We start from the raw sequence: 20,520 nt of genomic DNA, 5'->3' as shown, positions 1-20,520 counted from the left end.
ACATCTGACAAACTGGCCTGCCGCCTTCTTCAAAGGCAATATCGACTCTGCATCGGCAGCAAGAAAAGATTCTTTATTCAAGCCCACATCTCTGCGGCATCAAGCAACACGGCCAAACTTTTCAAAGTCTGTAAGGAACTGGCCAATCCTGCAGTAGCATCTTCTTCTGTCACACCCACCCAGGACCTTTGCTCTGCCCTGGCTGCACACTTAATCACAAAAACCAAGACATCCTTTCCTCCCTCTCTTCCACACCACAGCATACACCAACACCTGGGCCTCCGTTGCCCCCCCCCCTCCACTTCACCTCTCTTCTCTCTCTCCCATCAAACCTGATGAGGTTGCCAGACAAGTCCGGTCTATGAAGGCTTCATCCAAACAGATGGACCCAAGCCCCTCCAAAATCATTAAGGACAACATTGACTCCCTCGCCCCAGCATTGGCTGATCCCTGGAATCTCTCCTTTTCTACCAGAATTTTCCCAACTGCTCTTAAGCACTCCCTTGTGCACCCTCTGCTCAGGAAACCCTCTGCCGACCCCTCCATTCAGGCAAACTACCACCCTATCTCTATCACTCCTTTCCTGGGCAAACTCCTAGAAAGGTTGGCTATCTCTCAGCTGACCCGCCACACTGAATCTAATGGTTACTTCCACGACCATCAGTCTGGCTTTAGAGCATCTAGGGGCATGGAAACTGCTCTTCTGAACACCCGAGAAGACCTGCTCTCAAACCTTGACACCAACACTCCCCCTGTCCTCATTCTCCTTGACTTCTCCTCTACCTTTGACACAGTTAACCACAACATCCTGATCGCACGTCTCCGTGACCCCCTGTGAATCACAGGTCAGACTCTGGGGTGGTTAACCTCCTTTCTTTCAGACCGCCCATACCAGGTGGAACTCTGAGACTTTCTCTCGACTATCGCTCTCTTAACCTGTGGCGTTCCCCAGGGATCTAACCTATCCCCCTGGTTCTCCAACATCTATATGGCTGCCTTGGCACGTGTGATTGCCACTTTCACCTCTAACTTCCAATGTTACGCGGATGACATGCAACTATCTTTCAGGCTACCCTCAGCCGCCTCCTCCTCCTTGGTCATATCGGACTGTCTGTCCGTGGTTCAGTCATGTGTGCTGCAAATTACCTCTGCCCCAACACCAGTAATACTGATATAGTTTCCATTGGGACCCCTGCTTCTGCTTTCCCACTTTCACTCTGGCCGGCCTCCCTTGGCCCTGCGCCCGCACCCACCTGCGAGGCTAAAAACCTAGGGGTCATCTTCGACTCCACTCTCTCCTTCTCCTCTCATATTCCGGACATCTCTAAAAAGTCTATTGGACTGCTGCAAAAGCCTCCTCCTCAAACTCTCTGCTACTGCTCTGCAACTCATCCTGTACAGAATCCTTCACAGAAGATTACAAGTGGGTCATGAGATGAAGTCCTTTGCTCAAGGATAGCGTATGGGATTGGGGGTACGATGGCGAAACCCGCTTCATGATGTAGGCCCCGGAGAAGGTATATGGGGATCCCCCAGTATTAAAAATCCATCCCTAGCCGTGACTGTATTTGCTACAATATTTCCACGGGACACACATGGCGGAACATAAATCTATAACAGTGCAAACAGCAAACTGCAGGCAGTTGGTTGAACTCCGAATCAATATTCGCAGAAAACATTATACCCATGAAAACAGTTAATTTATTGAAGGGTCCAAGTCCACAAGTGTGTAGAGAAGCCCCTCAACACTCACACCAGAAGGAATGCAAGACACTAGGGGAAAAAGGCCCAGCACACCTCTTGCAAGGAGAACAAGGTTTTATTTCCACAGAAGTAGAAATGCACCAGCAAAGCACTCTGCTGCCGCAGATTGTTCTGGCAAAATCAGTACGCGCAACTTGTTATGAAGGCACACAGCATCATCTGAGACTTAAATTACATAATGTACAAATTCAAATGGCTGGTTGGTGAGACCCTATACATGGGCTACCTGCTCCATAAGGGATGTCGGGCCATTGGACCTTGCCCCTTCTGTCCATCTTCTTCCACGCAGGCTTCTCCTTTGCACGTCATCAGGCATGAAGCTACAATTAATTGGTTATTAGGCGAAGAAAAACAATACATGCTCTATCTCTAACCTAATGTGCACCAGGCACTACGGACAAGGGCTAAGAGTATACTTCGAAGTCATTGTATCTAACAGACTACAGCTTGATTCCAGACACGTAAGTGCCCGTCCAAAGCTCCCCACCTTCATTTTAGATTTGTTGTGTTGCCCCTCCTGTAACCCCGCAGCACAAATCACATGAACTATGGTGAAGGCAACTGGTACCTGTTTTCTGATCAACTGGGGGTCTTACAGTTTTATGGGTGGTGGTCTGGGACTGACTGGTAACTGGGAATGCTGGGGGTCTTGGGACAGGGGCATCTGGGCTGTATTACCTAGCTCTCAACCCCTTGGTGGCCTTGCAGGGCACATTCCTTCTTGGATACAAATGCTGGCAACATGAGACAATGAAGGGCCTATGAATCTCTGCTGCTCTGGCCTTTCTCACATGTGCACAAGATACAACCTATTCCTGCATGCATACATTTATTCCCATGTGTGTGGCTCAGGCCTGAGGCCCTAACTGCAGCACCAAGCTAGGCTTCAATGTCAACATGGCTGCTATTATCTAAGATGGAGTCAGATTACCAATGTACCCTGAGCCGAAGCATGAACCACCCTCCCTCCCTCCCTCCTGTAACACCCGAGCCCCTACTGCCCACTTCCAAGCCTCTGCCTCAACCAAAAGTGCTTGGGGGTCTTGTACGATCCCTCCTGTCCAACAAGTGCTCCCAGTTTGTATATTAGTGGACCCCACTCACTGTATGTTGCATGCCCTCGTGGGTGTAACAAATCTAAAGCTATATATAGGGGATAAGTGGGTGCTGTCAGTCACAAGTGCTAGCAGCAGTCTGCAGTATGAAATCAAGATGGCAGCCGAAGCTGAAATAACCTTGGCTGAGAAATCTGCAATGCGGCCTGCCAGTCCATTGGTGTCAGCTGCTTGTAGTCACACTTCCTAGTGCCCATTCCCTTTGAAAAATATTGCATCTCACAGACTGGGCAGGAGAGGGATAAAAGAAGACTAGAACCAGAAGGCAGTGTGGAAGTTAGGATTACAGAGGAAGGTAGAAGAGAGGTGGTGCAGCAGGGAGCACGATAGAGGAAGACAAAGACAGAGAGGAGCACAGTGGATTAAGAGGATAAGGTGAAAGAAAGAGTGGAGAGGAATGAGAAAGTGGTATGCATGTGAGAAGAGGAGTAGAGAATGTGCAAGGAGTAGAGAGGGGAACGTAGGAGTGGAGGAAGGAATAAAAACACCAGGGTTAAAAATCAGAGGAGGAGGGAATAAGACAAACTAATGTGAGAGGAGGAGTAAAAGGAAGGTGCAAAGGAAATAGTGGAGGTGGCAATCAAAATAAGAGAGACGTTACAATTTGATAAGTGAGATGTGGTGAAGGAACAATTTTGTGGTGATGCAACAGGGATGACATAGAGAGGGAGGATGTGAGAGGACAGGAAGAGAGAAGTAATAAGAATGTAACTGAAAAAGAGGAGAAGAAAGCTACACAGGAGACCAGAAACGTTGCCAGAACCCCTGCTCTGAGAATTCCCCAAATTATATAGAGGGGATGTCAGTTGAGGGTTTGGAAGAACCGGCTTAGCCAGGCCCCACACCACAAGTGGGAAGTCAAGCCTTTTAATCCAAAACCTTAACAGCTTCATAAGAGTCCTGACACCTGACCCCTGTCAAGACGGCTTGAGTCACTAGTGCTGGTGATGCCGGGTGTCAAGTCTAGAAAAAAAGACACTATAAGCTGCCAAGAAAGAAGGTGCTTGGACATCTAATGCCCCAAAGCTTGTGAGTGACTGTCTGCCACAATATCACCCCATCACTGCACATACATTTACAGCGCATACGAAAATGTTGAATTTCGACATCCGAATTTCACAGCATATCTATCTGGGGGCACGGGTAAAGTTAATGATAAATGTGGGGGGCATGAGGGAACTGCTGGCGGTGTCCCCCGAATATATATGCAGTGAAAGGGGGAAGTAATCGCACATATCTGTGTGCCACCAAGCAGGGTGAGTTATACAGCAAAGAGGGAAGGGTAGAGGGCCACGTTTATTTTTTGTACCTTTTCTTGAAACCTTGCCCCATGACCTCAGTTAAACATCTTGGTTTAAAACCTGTGAACATATACTTTATTTTATTGAAAGTTTTATATGTCACTGTTGGCTTAGAACTGCCTGTTGATTCCGATGCTTTGGCAGTCTTAAACTATGAAGTGTAACTGTAACTTAGGCGACATCATTGATCAGATGGCCAAACCGGATTTCACTTCGGCAGAAAACTTAAAATGTTGACAATTAGCTTCCAGATTTCCAGAACTGAAGTTCAAGGGTAATGCCCTTGTGATAAACTGGCCAGTTGTTTTTCTTTATGCATTTCCATCGATTCATCTCCTTTCCCCAGTGATCCACAAACTGAGACATGAAGAATGACCCATTAGACCCAGCTGAGCCCTGCAGTGGGCACAGAAGTTGCTGTGCATGTTGGATCATCAGCATAGGTTGAAATGTTGTGCATTCCACGCAACCTACAGTTGCAGAGCTGGACTGCAGGCCCCTGAATGCCCATAGTACAGCCACCGGAAACATCACTGGAGCATACACTAGAACATTCTATGCTTTTCATTGGAAGTGCTTCTAACAGTGATGTTTATAGAAAAGGTGAATTCAACAACTTAGTTTCTACCATTGAAACAATATGATTTGGGCCAGATCTTGTTGTCATCGTCCAACAGACAGGAATGTTCTCGGATCATGTGATGCTTAATCTGATATGTCTGGGAATTGTTCTCGGAACTCCTTTCAAGTGGGGCACAGTATCACCTGTATTATGATGCCTTACTGGGCTTGCTCTTTGTCTCTTACTGCTATTCACTATGAACTCCAATCAGATTTGTGCACGAGCGCTGTAGCACACCCACCTCTTGCAAGGGACATTGATGCAGTGTAATTTCACAAATTTGAACCATAAACTAGGACGAGAATACCCATCCACCCACTGTAAACAATTACTCGGGACCCGATAATCTGGATCCAGTAGCACATATGCATAACTGAACTTGATGCAGCGGTACTCCAATAAGCAATTGCAGACCCAACAAGACACAGGGATGACCATAGCCTAATAGCCCCGAATGCCAAAGGGAGATACTGTTACCTCGACAGTCACTGAAAGGTCATCAGGGACAGGGATTCCCTCCAATCCACACACACTCAAACACACTAATATGCTAACTCTCTCCTCTGCACCAACAAACAATAGACTGCAGCAATAACCCTTGATTAATTCGGCCTACTCGCACATATGCTCGTACACCTCCATGAACACCTCAACAGTCTTTAGAACACAGCTATACCCCACGAAAATCGGCCTAGCTGCACACATACTCCCATTCACAAACTCGACCGCCACCAGAACGCAGCTACCCAAGAACAATTGGCCTTTCTGCACACATTCTAATGATTGCACACAACCACCGCACTACGCCTAGCACTAGAATGCAGCTACACACCACTCAATCCGCCCTGGCTGCACACATACCGAGTGCACCCAAGCACTATTTAATACACTACTCTCTCCACTGACCTAGACTACGGTTCCGAAGGGCGTTCAACCTACATCGCTTTGGAATCATACCAACGGTAAAAGGCACTATACAAATGCCAAATAACATAACATACCTTATTTACTTGGAAACACATCAGTTGCAGTTCTCCTTAAATGTACATTTAGCTGATGTCATAGTTTACGGACAATACACCCTCTTATGAATCTTTTTTCACCATTCTGGTGCGCAAAGATATTTTATAGGGACTAAAGAACATGTCCTCCAGCTAGACATCTCTCTCACACCCATGGGAATTAAATATTGCTTGGGTAAAATAAGTGGGGATTCCTATTTGTGCTGATGCAGAAGTTGGATTTGCAGTACTATTCCTGGAGGATTAGTGAAATTCAGACCCTTTTTCAAGAACCTTGCAAGTATTCCACAGTAAAAGGGTGGCTCTTACAACACACCCGTATTTCCGTCCAAAGCTGGTTTCAGAGTTCCACATTTATCAAACTATTTTAATAGTCCCCATTTTCCCAAATCTTCCCCTTCCAGGAGAGATATATCTTCACACACCGGATGTGAAAAGATCACTGCAGTATTACCTTGAGGATCTTGGGAAAACCAGCAGCTGGTTTGTCCAGAGAACATTTACATACGCAGCATTTCTCTCATTCATTTCGGATTCTAGTTTATAACTTTCTCTTACCTGAACGTTTGTAGACATTTTAATAGTATATTTTCTTCTGACTTCTCTAATTTTAGAAGATATGTGTAGGCCTCGCCTATGGTTTAAACTTTCAACCTAATCAACAGAGCTTAGAAAGTTGAAATGCAGAACGTTTCATATTGTGGGCTTAAACTTCAGTCGCTTTTATTAAAGAATATGTGCCCAAGCAAGGCGTGATGGGACTAATGGAAGCTGATGAAATGTGGCTAGAGTAAAATCTATTCTGCTCTCTTAAAGTATTCTTTCCTGGTGTATATGCTTTAAATAGAAGGGAAACATAAACATGGCAACCCCTGTTTGAAAAGAGGATTTTGGCATCTTTTATAAGTTATGTTAATCAGTTTGGAACTTGATTTATCAAAAAAGTAACTATTCTGCCAAATACTTAATATATTGTTGGTTTCACCCCAACTGTTAACAAACAAAATTAGTATTAGCAATTAATTATTATTGTAAGACTGCCTTCTAGCATGGGTAAGGTGGACGATCATGGTAGAGGTGGCACATTCATTTAACATAAAGCAGCTTCCTATTAAACAGTAACTGAGAGTTCTTCTATGCTTTACACAAGAATTTATTTTAGCTCATCTTTAATTTGATGACTGTATATTTTCCATAAGGTTGTATACTGTTGTTACATGGCAGAGGGAACAGACAACTATTGACACTGGAATAAGCTTGAAGGGGTTTATTAAACAAAAATAAAACGTAAGATTATTGCATGGAAATTGTTTCAATATGGCTGTAACATAAAGGTTCTTGGGGAAACTTAGTCCTTGAAAGCAGGCTCATGTATGAAGGACGACAAATAAAAAGACTTGCATAATCCTGCAGACATATTGTCTCCTGCTTGGTGATTTCTAGAGCTCAGTTATCATGCGTTCTTCTGTGGACCACAAGGCCTTTCCGCCTCAAGATTTTAGGACGTCCCAAACGTCCCCCCCTTGTAGGGGATCTCCTTCTCTGCGTTATTTACTCCTCTTTTCTAGGGCTAAGTGGCCCACCCCCTCTGTTGCACATCCCCTGTCCTGGGGATCAAAGGCACTCTCTAACTATCTTCACTGTAGCATATACCCTTTTTCTGGGCTCACATAGCTCGCTGCCCCCTCATTAGAGCACACTCATCCTAAAGCCCTCACCATCCTCCAATTGGCTAAAGGCAAACTTTTAGAATGGATTGGTTAATTGGCTTCCTGTTCCAAGCCGGGGGCGGGGAGGAGTCTTTAGAAGCCTTGCTCCCATGTTGGATTTCTTTCAGTCTGTTTCCTGTGCAGGAGCTGGTGTTTACCTTCTCCTCTGATCCTGCCTTACCTCCTGGTTTCCCCATGCACAGAAGCTGGTTGTGTGGGCTGCTGTTATTAAAATGCTATCACAAGGTACATGAAACCCTCTAGTAATTTCCCACCAGTTCAAAATTGGTTTTCCTTTCGGGAGGAGCGAGGAAGTATCTCTCGTCTTAAATGCTTCAACCGCAGGGGAGGAATACAATTGTTCTTAACAAGTACTGCTGTTGGGAGGGGGGATTGGGACTTTCCCTTCAAGGATCTGCACCTGTTGACGAAGGGGCCTCTCTGAGCATGCTAGTCATTCTGCATAACGCATCTTTTTCGGAATACCTAGAAGGCATTCTAGAATCTGCTCCGGGTTTTAGATTTCGAATCCTGATGCATCTTGGGGGTGTAGTCCTGAATACCGTGCTTTGTTGGGACCAGTTAATTCAGAACTAGCTGCTCTCTGAGGGCATTCGGGAATAGTTTAGGGCGTCTCCTGTCAGTCTTACACTCACGCGGACCATGGACTGGATGTGATGTTGACTTTGTCACACTATATGGGTGGTGTCACATTGACACGAAAGGAATTAGAAGGTACAACTGAAATACGTAATAATGGTTGACTTGAAAGTAACAGAGGACAGACGACCTATTTGTTATTGTGCCGTTGCACAATTCCGTTCATGTGCATTTACTAGTCTCTGTTTACTAGTCTCTGATCTTTCGCAAGATTCAGCACTGGGTTACTCAAATGTGATGGTGTTAGCAAACAACGGAGAAGTACTCAGGTGTTCATTTGTATTGAAGACCTGTATGAAGAGGTGAATTTTTAATATCTCCCTAAAAGACAGATGTCTGTTTTGGATGTTTTTGAGGAGGTCAGTTCTGGGGACGGGGCATATTATTCTAAATTGTTGTCAGCCGGATCAGCTTGCCCTGTGCCTGCGGGTTGTACCCATAATTTTCCCCTAACGTGTATATTAGAACCCATCACACCCCTATACATGAGTCCATTTCACCTCTCCAATGAGCCCTCACTCTGTATTTCAACTTAATCACAATTTTCCATTCTCATTTTTATCCAAACCTTAAGTTCAACCAAGGAACCTTACCAGTACCAGCTGCACCCAATGAGGACTCAAAATGGAGGGATAGGGAAAGGAAATTCTAGAAACCTCACAATTGAGCAATAGACCCCCTCTCATATCCACATTCCCCTGCTATATAGGGTGACAATCTGGCCATCTGAAACTATAAGCTCCACTACTATTTATTTATTGTTTATTTGTACAGCGCATATACACAAGTGAAGTGCTTCAATGTGGGAAGGGAGCACGGGAATACAGTAATCCTTTTTCGGCCTGAAGTTTCCGAATGATCTAACAAAAAATAACTAGCGTACACAGCCTGACGACATTTCTCCTAGTGCAAGTGCAGAACGTGTTTCAGGCGCAACCAAACTAGGGAGAGAAGACAAAGGGGAGACACGACAGAACTTACTAGTCCTAGTAAATTTGGGTTATGCAAGTGTACAGACAGATGTGCGAGGGGGTGAAAGGGTGCAAAGTCCACAGGGCCCTGGGTTAAGTGCAGAGAGGTTACACCTCTCATGGAGTGTATGCTTCAAGTGCAGTAGTCTGAACATAGTGCAGAGGCCCGGAGGCAAGTGCAAAGACTGGTGTGGGAAGCTTGTGACCTGTGAGGCTCAGAAAATGAACCAGGCAACCAGTTAGTAAAAAACTTAACAGAGTTAGGAAGGGAAGGACGAATGAGACAGGAGAAAAAAAGAGAGGAGGTTAGCAGGGGAGAAGGAGGAAGCAACAAGAAAGGTCTTGAGGAGTTTCCATAACCTCAGGAGCTCTGACTCAAGGCGGAGAGAGGCAGGGAGGCTGTTCCAGAGGGAGGCACCTGCAGAGGAAAAAGATCTACCCCCAAATCTCTGCTTAGAAAAACAGCTCACCCGCAAAGAGTTGGAAGAAGACGAGCGGAGGGCTGTAGAAGGAGAGTATTTAGTAAGAGAGCGTTGGACTATGCAGAGGGTCTTGAACAGTGAAGGGATTTCAGTGCCGGAGAGATGCAGTCCCTGCGCTTTAGGCCAAGGATAATTCTCACGGTTCTGTTCTGCATAAGTTGTAGCGGAATGAGCAAGGAGGTAGAAGCGGCTGATTGTAGTCTGAAAGAGAGCTGCGTGTCATCCACATAACACTGAAAGTTAGAGGTGAAGGTAGAGATTCTGTGGGCCAAAGGGGCCATGTATACAATGAAGAACCATGGGGATAGGTTAGGTCCCTGGGGGACACCACATGTAGAGAGAGTGATAGAGGAGAGAAAGGGCCCACGTTCCACCTGGGATGGACGGTCCGAGAGAAAGGAGGCAAGCCATGCCAAGGCCAGATCTGTGATGCCCAGGGTATTACAGAGATGGGAGATCAGGATGTTGTGGTTTACTGTGTCGAAGGCAGAAGAGAGATTGAGAAGAATGAGGACAGAAGGAGAGTTGGAGTCAAGATTAGAGAGCAGGTCTTCATGGGTGTTCAGAAGAGCAGTTTACATGCCTCTGGATGCTCAAAAGCCAGACTGATGGTCATGAGACAACCAACAGATTCAGTGTGGAGGGTAAGTTGTGAGATAGTTTATTTCTCAAGGAGTTTGCCCAGGAAGGAGTGATAGAGATCGGCCGATAGTTTGCGGGGATAAAAGGATCAGCAGAGGGATTTTTGAGCAGAGGGCATGCAAGAGAGTGCAAGTGGGGAAAACTCCAGTGGCGAAGGAGAGGTTGCAGAGGTCGGCTAAGGCTGGAGCAAGAGAATCAATGTTGTCCTTGTTGGTTTTAGGCGGGCAAGGGTCTACCTGTTTGGAGGCTTTCATTGACCGGACTTGTCTAGAGACCTGTTCAGGTGTGGCAGGGCAATTGGAGGAGAGAAAAGGGGGCCCAAGAGATGTGGGTGCAGGCGATGGTGCGGGGGAAAGAGGGGACAGGATGTCCTGTGTTTTAGCAGTGAAATGTGCAGCCAGGCCGAGCAAAGGGCCTGGGTGGGTGCAGTAGAGGAAGAGGTTGCGGTAGGATTGCCCAGTTCCTTAAAGACTTTGAAGAGTTCAGCCTTGTTATTAGATGCCGCTGATATGCAGGCTTGAATATAGACTCGTTTCTTGAAGCGAATGCAGAGACTATATTGCCTTTGAGTCTATATTGCCATTTCCATTCCGCTGCTCTGCACTTTCATTCAAGGGCAGCCAGCTCAGAGTCGTACCAAGAGTTGCACTGTTTGGATGTCTTCAGATAGACTCCCATGACGGGGGCGAGAATGTCAAGAGTTTTGGAAATGGAGTGGTGAAAGTTAGAGAGGACTGTCTCACGGTGGGACTCAGCCGCAGGAGTAGAAGGAGGAGAGTAGGTGGAGGCAAAGGCAGCCACTGTCACTCTTTTCATGGGTCGGATGACTTTGAAGGCAGGAGGAAATGAAGGGTGTGCCAGTGCTAGAGGAGAAGAGAGCTTCACTTGGGAAGAGAGAAGAGAATGTTCAGTCCACAAGATTGAGGTAGTGAGAGGGATAGAGGGATGGATGTCTGTGGAGATAAGAGCATCTAAGGTGTGGCCAGCAGTGTGTGTCAGGCCAAAAGGAAGAATGGAGAGAGAAAGAGAGTCGCAAAGGTTGCAGAAAGGACCTGAAGAGTCATGAGAATCAAGTTGGATGTTAAGAACCCCCACCAGGAGGAGTTTGGAGGAGGAGGAAAGGAGAGAGGAGGCTAGGTCAGCCCATTCGGTGAGGAAGAGGAATATCTTCCTATAGTCATATCAGCAGCATACCTACACAAATCTATGGGAAATGTTGCTATTTCTTACTAACAAAAAGCAGTTTTCAATTTAAGATGGCACTTTTTGAACCTCAAAAACACTCTATAAATGATATTTTTGCTATGACTGAACAAGCTCATGTCTCTGTTCCAAGTTGTCCAGGACTTTCCTGCCCCCTCTTGTATTCAAAGAGATTCCGCCCAGCGCAAGTTCAATCGGGGCTATGGGTGGTAGAAATGGCGTTAAAAAAGTCATGGTATGGGATTTCCGCACCATTTTATCAAAGCCAAACAAGAAAAATCAAAGGAAAACCATTAAATAGGCTTATAGTCTCTTTAGTGACAGAGTGATCCACACCTACCAATCAATGGGGAAAACCCTAAGGTAAATATCTCACAACATACTAAATGACTAACAGGGAAACAGCCGCAATACGACCTAAGACCGTAAACATAGCAAGACAAACACAGAAACATTAGGACGAATCATCAAGAGGACCATGACCTTAAACTATAAGCATCCCCAACAGCGCTAAGGACAACATATAGAGAGGGAAAGGAGGCACTGCACCACGAGCCCCAATCCAGGGGGTGAGAAACAGAATGTTTCATCACTACACACTGTCCACCAATACACAGCAGGAAGTACAATACCCCACCACACAAAAACTACAACTAAACAATAGCCCCAAGAATGTTCACCCCACGGAAACCACAGAGCCATCGGAAAGACAGTCGGGACAGAAGGAAACGAACGACTGAATACACAGACACCAACACGGATGCACTAGGACGCCACATCAACACCACTCTGACCCTGAACCATTCAAGGCCTCAACCGACCAGTGTCACTTTAGATAACCTGAGAATATATATTACCTGCCTAGTCCCACACCCGAAGAAAAGGTTTGGACGCACCTACCAATCCAACCAATACTCCCTATGATACAGCTGAATTAGCGCAGCACCACCAAAGCGAGTCGGCCCACGAGGAAGCAGCAACAAACCAACCCACAGGTATACAACTCCAATGAAACCAGAAGTACCTGAATCAGGATACAGACCCCACTAACCCAACCCTCAATCTCCTGCATACTTAACCCACACAAAGCCACACAACCATCTCTCTCCCAGCAATCTGCACGCACTTTACCACACCGCATCAACAACACATAAACATCACCCACAGCACTCAAGGCCTCACCCGATCCGATACTAGCACCAAAACCCAGCCCTCGGTGTATACCGAGCTGAAGCTGCCAACAGCACACCACTTCTCCCGCTCTCCTTATCCCCTCCTCCCAACTAACCCTACCCGTCCTTCCTGTTTATAGATCCGCCAGAGCGCCTGGGGACCAATTCCGTTGGCGACGGTGCGCTATATAAGTACCTTTAACATAACAACATAACATAACAATATCCTTACCATTGGACATAAACAAATTGTTCCTTAGCTCTCTGCACCCTCCAGCAGTGACCGACAGTGTCTTTTCCCCCGTTTCCACTACTTGATGAAAGCTGAAAAGGTAGTTTGCGAGCCCCCCACCTCACCAGATCCAGAATGGGTAAACAAGAAAGTAGAGATGTTGCAGGGAAGACAGTGAAATCTGTAATGAGGCTTATGGCTTCTAAACGTTTTGGGTGCTGTTACCCTGGTGGAAATTCCACTTAACCCTTTATCAAATGGTTTCCATTGGAGCCAGTTAGGGGCCTTCTCGCTGGGATGCCAATTCTCCAAAGGGTAACAGAAGTGACATCACAAATGTAATTACATTGCAGCTGGTGACATCACATGACCTTTTCACGCCGCTGGTGTCATAGGAGGGGATGTCACAAGGCTTGACCTTGCAACTGGCATTAACCATACATTACAGTGCTGCTGTGATGTTCCTGGGGTGCAGCCATTATATAACGGTCACACAGCAGACTCATTGTAGGACCAAGCTACCGTCTCCCTTTTGCAGCACAATCTCTTATGATCGGTTACAGCCATCTTAAGCCAGTTGTATTTTCAGGTGTTGCGATCATATAAAATGTACATAATCAGAGCTATTCAGTTGCTGCATTATCTAACCCACCTCCTTCCGGACTGCCACAGGCATAAAGTCCATGCAAACGGTAGCACTGCACAGTATAAATCCCAGTTACTTGACATCATATGACAAGTTCATATGACAAACTCCCTGCTGACCCTTCTGCACCACCCATGATCCCTGACTGCCTATCTGCACTCCAGTCATGGTGCGCCTTCAACAATCTCTGCCTCAACACCTGTAAAACTGAGATCCTTCCCATCAGTACCGCTGCTCCCTCCTTCTTCCCCTCACTCTGGCCTTCCTCCTTGGGCTCACCGCCTAGGCCTTCAACTGAAGCAAGAAACCTCAGAGTCATCTTCGACTCTGCTCTCTCCTTCCTCCCTCACACTCAGGCCATTGCCAAGAATTCCCACTTTCAGCTCTTCCTCCTCAAAGGGATCTGCCTTTTCTCACTTTCCTTCAGAGGCTCAATGTGACCCAAGCCCGGGTTCTCTCTAGGCTTGACTACTGCAATAGACTACTCCTGAATCTACCATCTTCCACTCTGCGACTTGTCCACCTAATCCAGAATAGGGCCGCAATACTTATCATTGGCCTTAAGCCCAGGGACTGCATCTCTCCTGCACTAACAAGTCTTCACTGGCTCCTGGTTGCTGTACGGATTAAATTCAAATCCCTCTGCATAATCCACAAGACTGTCTGGGCCGTTGGACCACACTATCTTTAACTCTATCTCACCAAATACTCTCCTAGACCACTGCGTTCCTTTGGCACCAACTCTCTGTGTGTAAAGTGCTTTGCTAAACAGAGAGTAGGTGGTCGCTCACTTTCCTCAGCAGGTTCCAGGGACGGCATTTCACCAAAATGCCAGGGATAGCGGAAGTGTCATCACACGACCCTTGACCTCTGATGACATCACAGGAAGTGATGTCATTTGACCCCACCCGAGTCATATCGCGGGAAGCAATGGAACACAACCTTTCACCCCTTGACAAAACAGGAAGTGGCATCACATAGCATTGTTCCTAAGTATACTACAAAAAATATGGTTCTGATATCACTATAATGCGATGTACATTTCATACAAGAATGGATCGCCATATGTATCATTAAGATCAGTGTGTATAGGCCCATATTACCAAATTACTGTGAATGCAAGCAGACGTCCATGTCCAAATGATAATTATATGTTATTATATAGCACTTACACTTAAGCGATTGATATAGAAGAAATATACACCCAATATCACCCAACCTGTGTTGGTACTCATTTATTGACCACAGAAGGATGAAAGGCTGAGTTGAGGTGTTTAAGAACAGACAAAATCAGTGACTCACCCCCTGAAGTGTGACTGAAATAAACCTTTAATGAGTCTAGCAATTATTGTATGGAATTCCAGAAAGACACATTATTTGGTATTCCTATTCTTTCTTGTTTAGGGTCAGTGCTGAAAGTATTAGACTTGTGGCACCCCTGTTTTTTGAAGAAAAAAAAATGTAAGAGGCCTGACCAAGAAAGCCAGCCACTTCAGAAGTAAAGAGCCACATGGTGCTGGCCACAGCCCAGGAGCTTGCATTACAAAAAAAAAGAAAAGAGATGACACTACTTTTTTTTCTTTTTTTTTTAGGGGTAGCAAGGGAGACCTCAGAGATCACAGTTGCAACCTCTGGTGACCCCTAAATGACCTCCCTGGTGAGCTCCCTCCTAGGGAATAGCCTCCCCCTCCCTCTGCGCCTTGAGAAGGATCTTCTCAAATTCCAGAAGCTCCTTAAGACTTTCCTCTTTTCCTCTTCCTTCCCTTCTTCGCTCCTCTGCTAATCCCACAGTTGCTGCAATTGGTGTCCTGGGCCCCGACCTACCACACCAATTCTGTCCAGCACCTGTCTATCCACAACACTTGCATCTGCACACCCTCGACCCTGGAGGTTCGCACATTCCTAGCACTTCATCTATGACTCACCCATGAGCTCAGACTCCCCAGCACTAACAAGCAAACGATAAAATAAATAAATAAGTGCATTGTCAAAGGTCCAAATACAGAACCCTTAGACCAGACTGTCTTATGCAAAATACAGCCTCATACATCCAGGTAGTGCCATCATATGCCAAGTGAAACCTCTTATTCCTAAACACTATACTCCTGCGTTGGTTAAAGCTGCATAGGCCAGGTATAGTTATATCCTGGGGACGGGGGGCAGGGGTTTGGGGGTGGACAGTACACATTGCACTGACAATCTCTGATAATACTACGGGATAATTTTGTGCAATATAAAAGCATATGTGGATGACATAACACATGCAAGGTAGAGTCATACAGCCCAACCACTACCCCCCCCCCCCCCCAACTCCCCGTGTAACCCTGGTCTGCCCCCTTTGTACAGCCCTCATTGCTCACCAGCTAGGTTTACTCTTTATAGATCACACACACATGCATACATACCGCAATTTCATGTTAAGTACAGCCTCATTTGCACACGTAATGCGATTGTATGTCAGGTACTGCCTCAGAAGACCGCTATATAACTAATTTTCAAGATACACCATTCCTGGTCCAGGTGCTGCCATCATGTGCCAATGCAGCCTCAGATTTCCATTTACTGCCATCTTATGCATGCCAGGTAAGGCCTTGTATGCTACCCATAGTCATGCAGGATAGTGTTTTTCAGGCCAAGATGTGGCCATCACATGCCACATGCAGGCTCAAATGCCCAAGCATGCCTCCCTGCCACCACAACAAACGCATGCTGTGTAGTGCCACCACATGAAAAGGTATCCTAATAGCAAGTCATAATATCTATGAAAACAGGACACAGTCGCATATATCATAATTCAATGAACAGTAATACTGAGTAAAACCACTGTTTTATATGATTTGCCTTCATTCACGCACTCCTATATATTAATCTGTATTAGCACCCTGGAAGGAGGCTCTGGCCAGTCAGGAAGCTCGGAACGTGGGCTGTATTCTCTGCTATAAGCCTGCGTTCTGAGCGGCCTGAGTGCTGCTGGCCATGGGCCACTTCACTTCCCCACTCCACTTGCCCTTCCCTTTTCCACCCACCTCACCTCTTAGCACCCGTGTAGTCCCTCTTGCTAAGAGTGTGTAGTAGCTGCTACACCCTCTGATCCCTAAATGGCGGTCCATTAGCGTGTGGGTTTCTTTCTGGACATCTATGGAACTGATGTGAAGAAATGGTCTTTTGGTCGAGTGGTCCCTTAGCTCGTTACTAGTGTGGATTTTTGCCTCTTTTTATGATTGTGAAAATGTCAGACTCTTAAAACGTTGACCAACATGGATTCAAGGTAGGAAAAGGGAAATGGAGTGAGGTTGGACTGAGACATAGTGGAAAAACAATAAAACTCCAGTTCCAAAAATAACATGCCATGTGCTGTCTTCTCTTTTCAGTTGGTATTTATGCTTACTTGCTGTATGTATATATTATAGGGTGGCAATAACTGCCCTATAGTTAATGTGAGTCGGACTCCCATAGGAACCCCATAAAATTCTATTGTTAAATAACATTTGATTCGAGTAACGGATTTGACCGAAATTCCAAACGGGATTACGGACTAGCGGGACCCCCGACGCCCAGAGGCTGTGCCCACTGACCATGGCCAAAGACCATGCTAGTGGTCTGGAAGCGCTCTAAAAATCTATGGACTAACAAAACCCTTGAAATTCAAGGAAATAACTTTAGTTGCAGGGACATTAGGGTGACCACTTAACGCAACAAACCGCCTGAAATTCATCAAAAGCCACCTTGACTTTGTGCCCCTGTTGCGCAGCATATGACCACAATAATAACATCACAGATCACATCACTGATGCCATCACTGGTGACAAAACTAATTACATTATATATAACTAATTACATCAATAATGGAATTAGACATAACATAATTTATAAGTTAGCTCATGAAAACTTTGATTCCCTTAATAACAATTTAGGCCATGGACTTGGCCGTGGCAAAGGCTGGGGTAACTGGCCAGAACCAAAGGGCATAGCTAGTGATTGGTTAGTGTTCAGAAATACCAATGTGCATGGTTAAAAGCCATGCCTAGTAGCCCATCACTGTTTTAAAATGTACAGTGGGCAACGTTGAAAGCTGTAGTCAGTGGCCATGTCTAATGGTCATAGCTAGTGCCCATTAACATGTTAGAATATACAGTCGGCACAGCCAAAGGCTGTGGCCACTGGCTAGTATTGTGTGGAAGACCGTGGCTAGTGGCTGGTTAGTGTATATAATATACAGTGGGCACGGCCGAAAGCCATCGCGTATTGCATTTTATTATTTTCAAATATACAGTAGACATGGCCAAAAGATATACAAGCTGCTCAAGGTGAAAGGCCATGGCTAGTGGCCTATTTATGTTAGAATATAAAGTGGGGGCAACCAAAGATTGTGGCCACTGGCCAGTATTGTGCTAAGGTCCATGGGTAGTGCCTGATCAGTGTATATAATATACAGTGGACAGGGTTGAAAGCTGTATCCACTGGTAAATGTTATGAGTGATCTGATCTGTGATATCATCATTGTGGTCATAGGCTGAGCAACAGGGGGTGTGAAGTTAAGGTGGCTTTAGCTGAATTTCAGGGGTTTTGCTGCATTAAGTTTTCACACTAATGACCCTGCAACTAAAGTTTTCTTCAATGAATATAATATATATTGAAAAAACGTTAGTTTAGGGACAGTTAATGTGATCAGATTTTACACAGCAAAACCCATGAAACTCAGCAGATGTGGGAATTGATTATCATATTATTGTGGGGACGGGGGGCACCCTGTTGATGGCCCCCAGGATCTAATGATGTGTTATTTATATAGATAAGTGCTTTACATAGAACACATATACATACAGTATCACCCAACTGGAGTTGGTACTCATTTATCAACCTCGGAAGGATGAAAGGCTGCGTTGGCCATGCCAGGACTCTAACCTGCGACCTCCAGATCACACATATTGCAGCACCGAGCACTGACCCACTGAGCTATCTTGCTGGTCTCTACTTTTGTTTGTCATTGTGAATCCCATCTGTTATGTATGTGCTCATGGGCTTTGCAACGGGGCAACAACACTGAGTTAAGATGATCATCACTTCCCAGATCTTCTGAATTTCAAGGGTTTTGTTGAGTTCAATCTGATCACCTTAACTGTCCCTTAACGAAAGTTTTTTTCAATGAATTCCAGGGGTTATGTTATACCATAGTTTATTCAATGGCCGCTAGCCATGGCCTTCGGTTGTGACCACTGTACAAGTTGCACCAATAGCTTATAGTTCTGGCCAGTGAGCATGGCCTTTGGCCGTACCCACTGTATATTTTAATACACTAAGTTTCTTTCAAGCCCACTCGTCCTGGTCTTCGGTCATGGCGCCTTTGGCTGTGGCTGCTGCACATGTTGCACCAGTAGGTTTCTTTGGGGCCTACTGGTCAGGCCCGCTGGCACAAAGATACATTTCCCCCTGCCTAGTAGATGTGATCACAACAGATGTCCCCCATTTTTGTGTTGCTCCTCAGTTTGTTTCCCTGATAATTATTGTGGTATCCCATGCTGTAATTACAGCAATAATGCCCCCATTTTATCTGTGGTGCATTTCCCCCCTCATTATTACCTCAGTAATTATTCTGGTATTTCTGCGGTACTGCAAAAACATTCGAGGCATGTCTTGCTCCCCAGACCATCCCCTACTTCACATTATGTACTCCGTCCCCACCTCTAGCCTGATGATTTCATCCTTTTTCCATCTCCAAATAGCTTTCACTTTCGGTTTTCCCATTATCGAGGTAATTATTGCGATAATCGCTCACATTCACCAAAAACAAATGGTGGCTTTTTCATCTCTGAAAAGCCTCTGCTGCAAAGCTCCATTGGAAAAAAATTAGCTATTGTCTTGGGAGACAAATTGTCCCAGTCAAATATGTTAAAAACTAGTGGACGGAAAAACCCCAGACTGATTCCCAAAATCGAGTCAACGCTTCGTGCCTAAGTAGTTTCTTATTGGATCCAATTTCGTCCCACAGTTTTTGCGTAGAAATGTTATGAATCGGAGTAGGCTGAAAACAGAGTTACGTTGCTTTCTTAACTTTTTTTTATTTCTTAATGGAAATTTCCTGGGGCCCTGGGGGGGGGGAGGGTTGTTGACAAACATTTTGTTGCAAAATATCAGCCAAATCCATCATGCAGGTCAAAAGTTATTAGCAATTTTCGGGTTTCCTATGTATCATGCTGCTCACCTATATATTATTATATAGATGTGCCGTATCCACAACATATTTGCATTAACTGGATGTAGTAGAAACCATGTATGGTGTACTGGATATTTCACCAAATATATATGTATTTTTTTCTTCAAAGGTACATTAGAGGACGTTATTCTCAGTGACGAGGTCTGCACAATCGAAGGATGGACGGAAATTGCCGACCAGTGTTCAAGAAATGACTACATTCCGTTGTCTCAGAAGATTAAATCTGTTCTCACCTCACAGGATGGAATTGTGGAAATGAGTCCTGATGATTACGATGCGCTGTTAATGGAGCACGTTTTTCTGTAGTTATGTCTGTGTAGCAGCAGGGGGAGCTCTTAACACACCCAACCTAAATGAAGGTCACACTTGCCTGTTTTTTCAGTTGCAAATGCAGAACTTTCTGGTAAACGAACTAAAATGCAATTTATTTGAACATGCCTTTTCCAGTAAAAACATTGGCTTTACCATCGTCACTTCACTGTTAATCGTGCTCTTTATTCAGATGAATAATAATACATTTATTTTAATCGATGCCTCAGCAGTCGGCACTGACCAATGTCATTTTACCACCGTCTTTACTTTAGTAATGTGTTCTTAGTGGCGAACGCAGCGTGGACTCACTTATGAGCGCTTGGGAGAAGAGAGTGGAGTTCACAGGAGAATGGAAGAAGAGCACAGATAGGGAAACACGTTATTCTTAGAAGGACATGCAGCTTTCGCGAAGTTACAGTGCTGTGTGGACAGAGGAGGCAACAGCAAATGTTT

At 45.4% G+C, this 20,520-nt stretch overlaps 1 protein-coding gene across 2 annotated transcripts in view; it reads left to right on the top strand.

The window, feature by feature from the left end:
* The window catches only part of CLHC1 (clathrin heavy chain linker domain containing 1), a 660,301-nt gene extending 640,073 nt beyond the window's left edge, over positions 1–20,228 (top strand). For both annotated transcript variants that reach the window (XM_069608240.1, XM_069608241.1), the window contains one exon: positions 19,865–20,228. In XM_069608240.1, the coding sequence (XP_069464341.1) occupies positions 19,865–20,061 (197 nt within the window). In that variant the 3' untranslated portion in view covers positions 20,062–20,228. The remainder of the gene's footprint in view (positions 1–19,864) is intronic.
* The last annotated feature ends 292 nt before the right edge of the window (positions 20,229–20,520 follow it).

Source organism: Ambystoma mexicanum, chromosome 4q, assembly GCF_040938575.1.
Source record: "Ambystoma mexicanum isolate Mex_15411 chromosome 4q, UKY_AmexF1_1, whole genome shotgun sequence".
NCBI classification, from domain to species: Eukaryota; Metazoa; Chordata; class Amphibia; order Caudata; family Ambystomatidae; genus Ambystoma; species Ambystoma mexicanum.
This window is presented reverse-complemented; position numbering and strand designations above follow the sequence as displayed.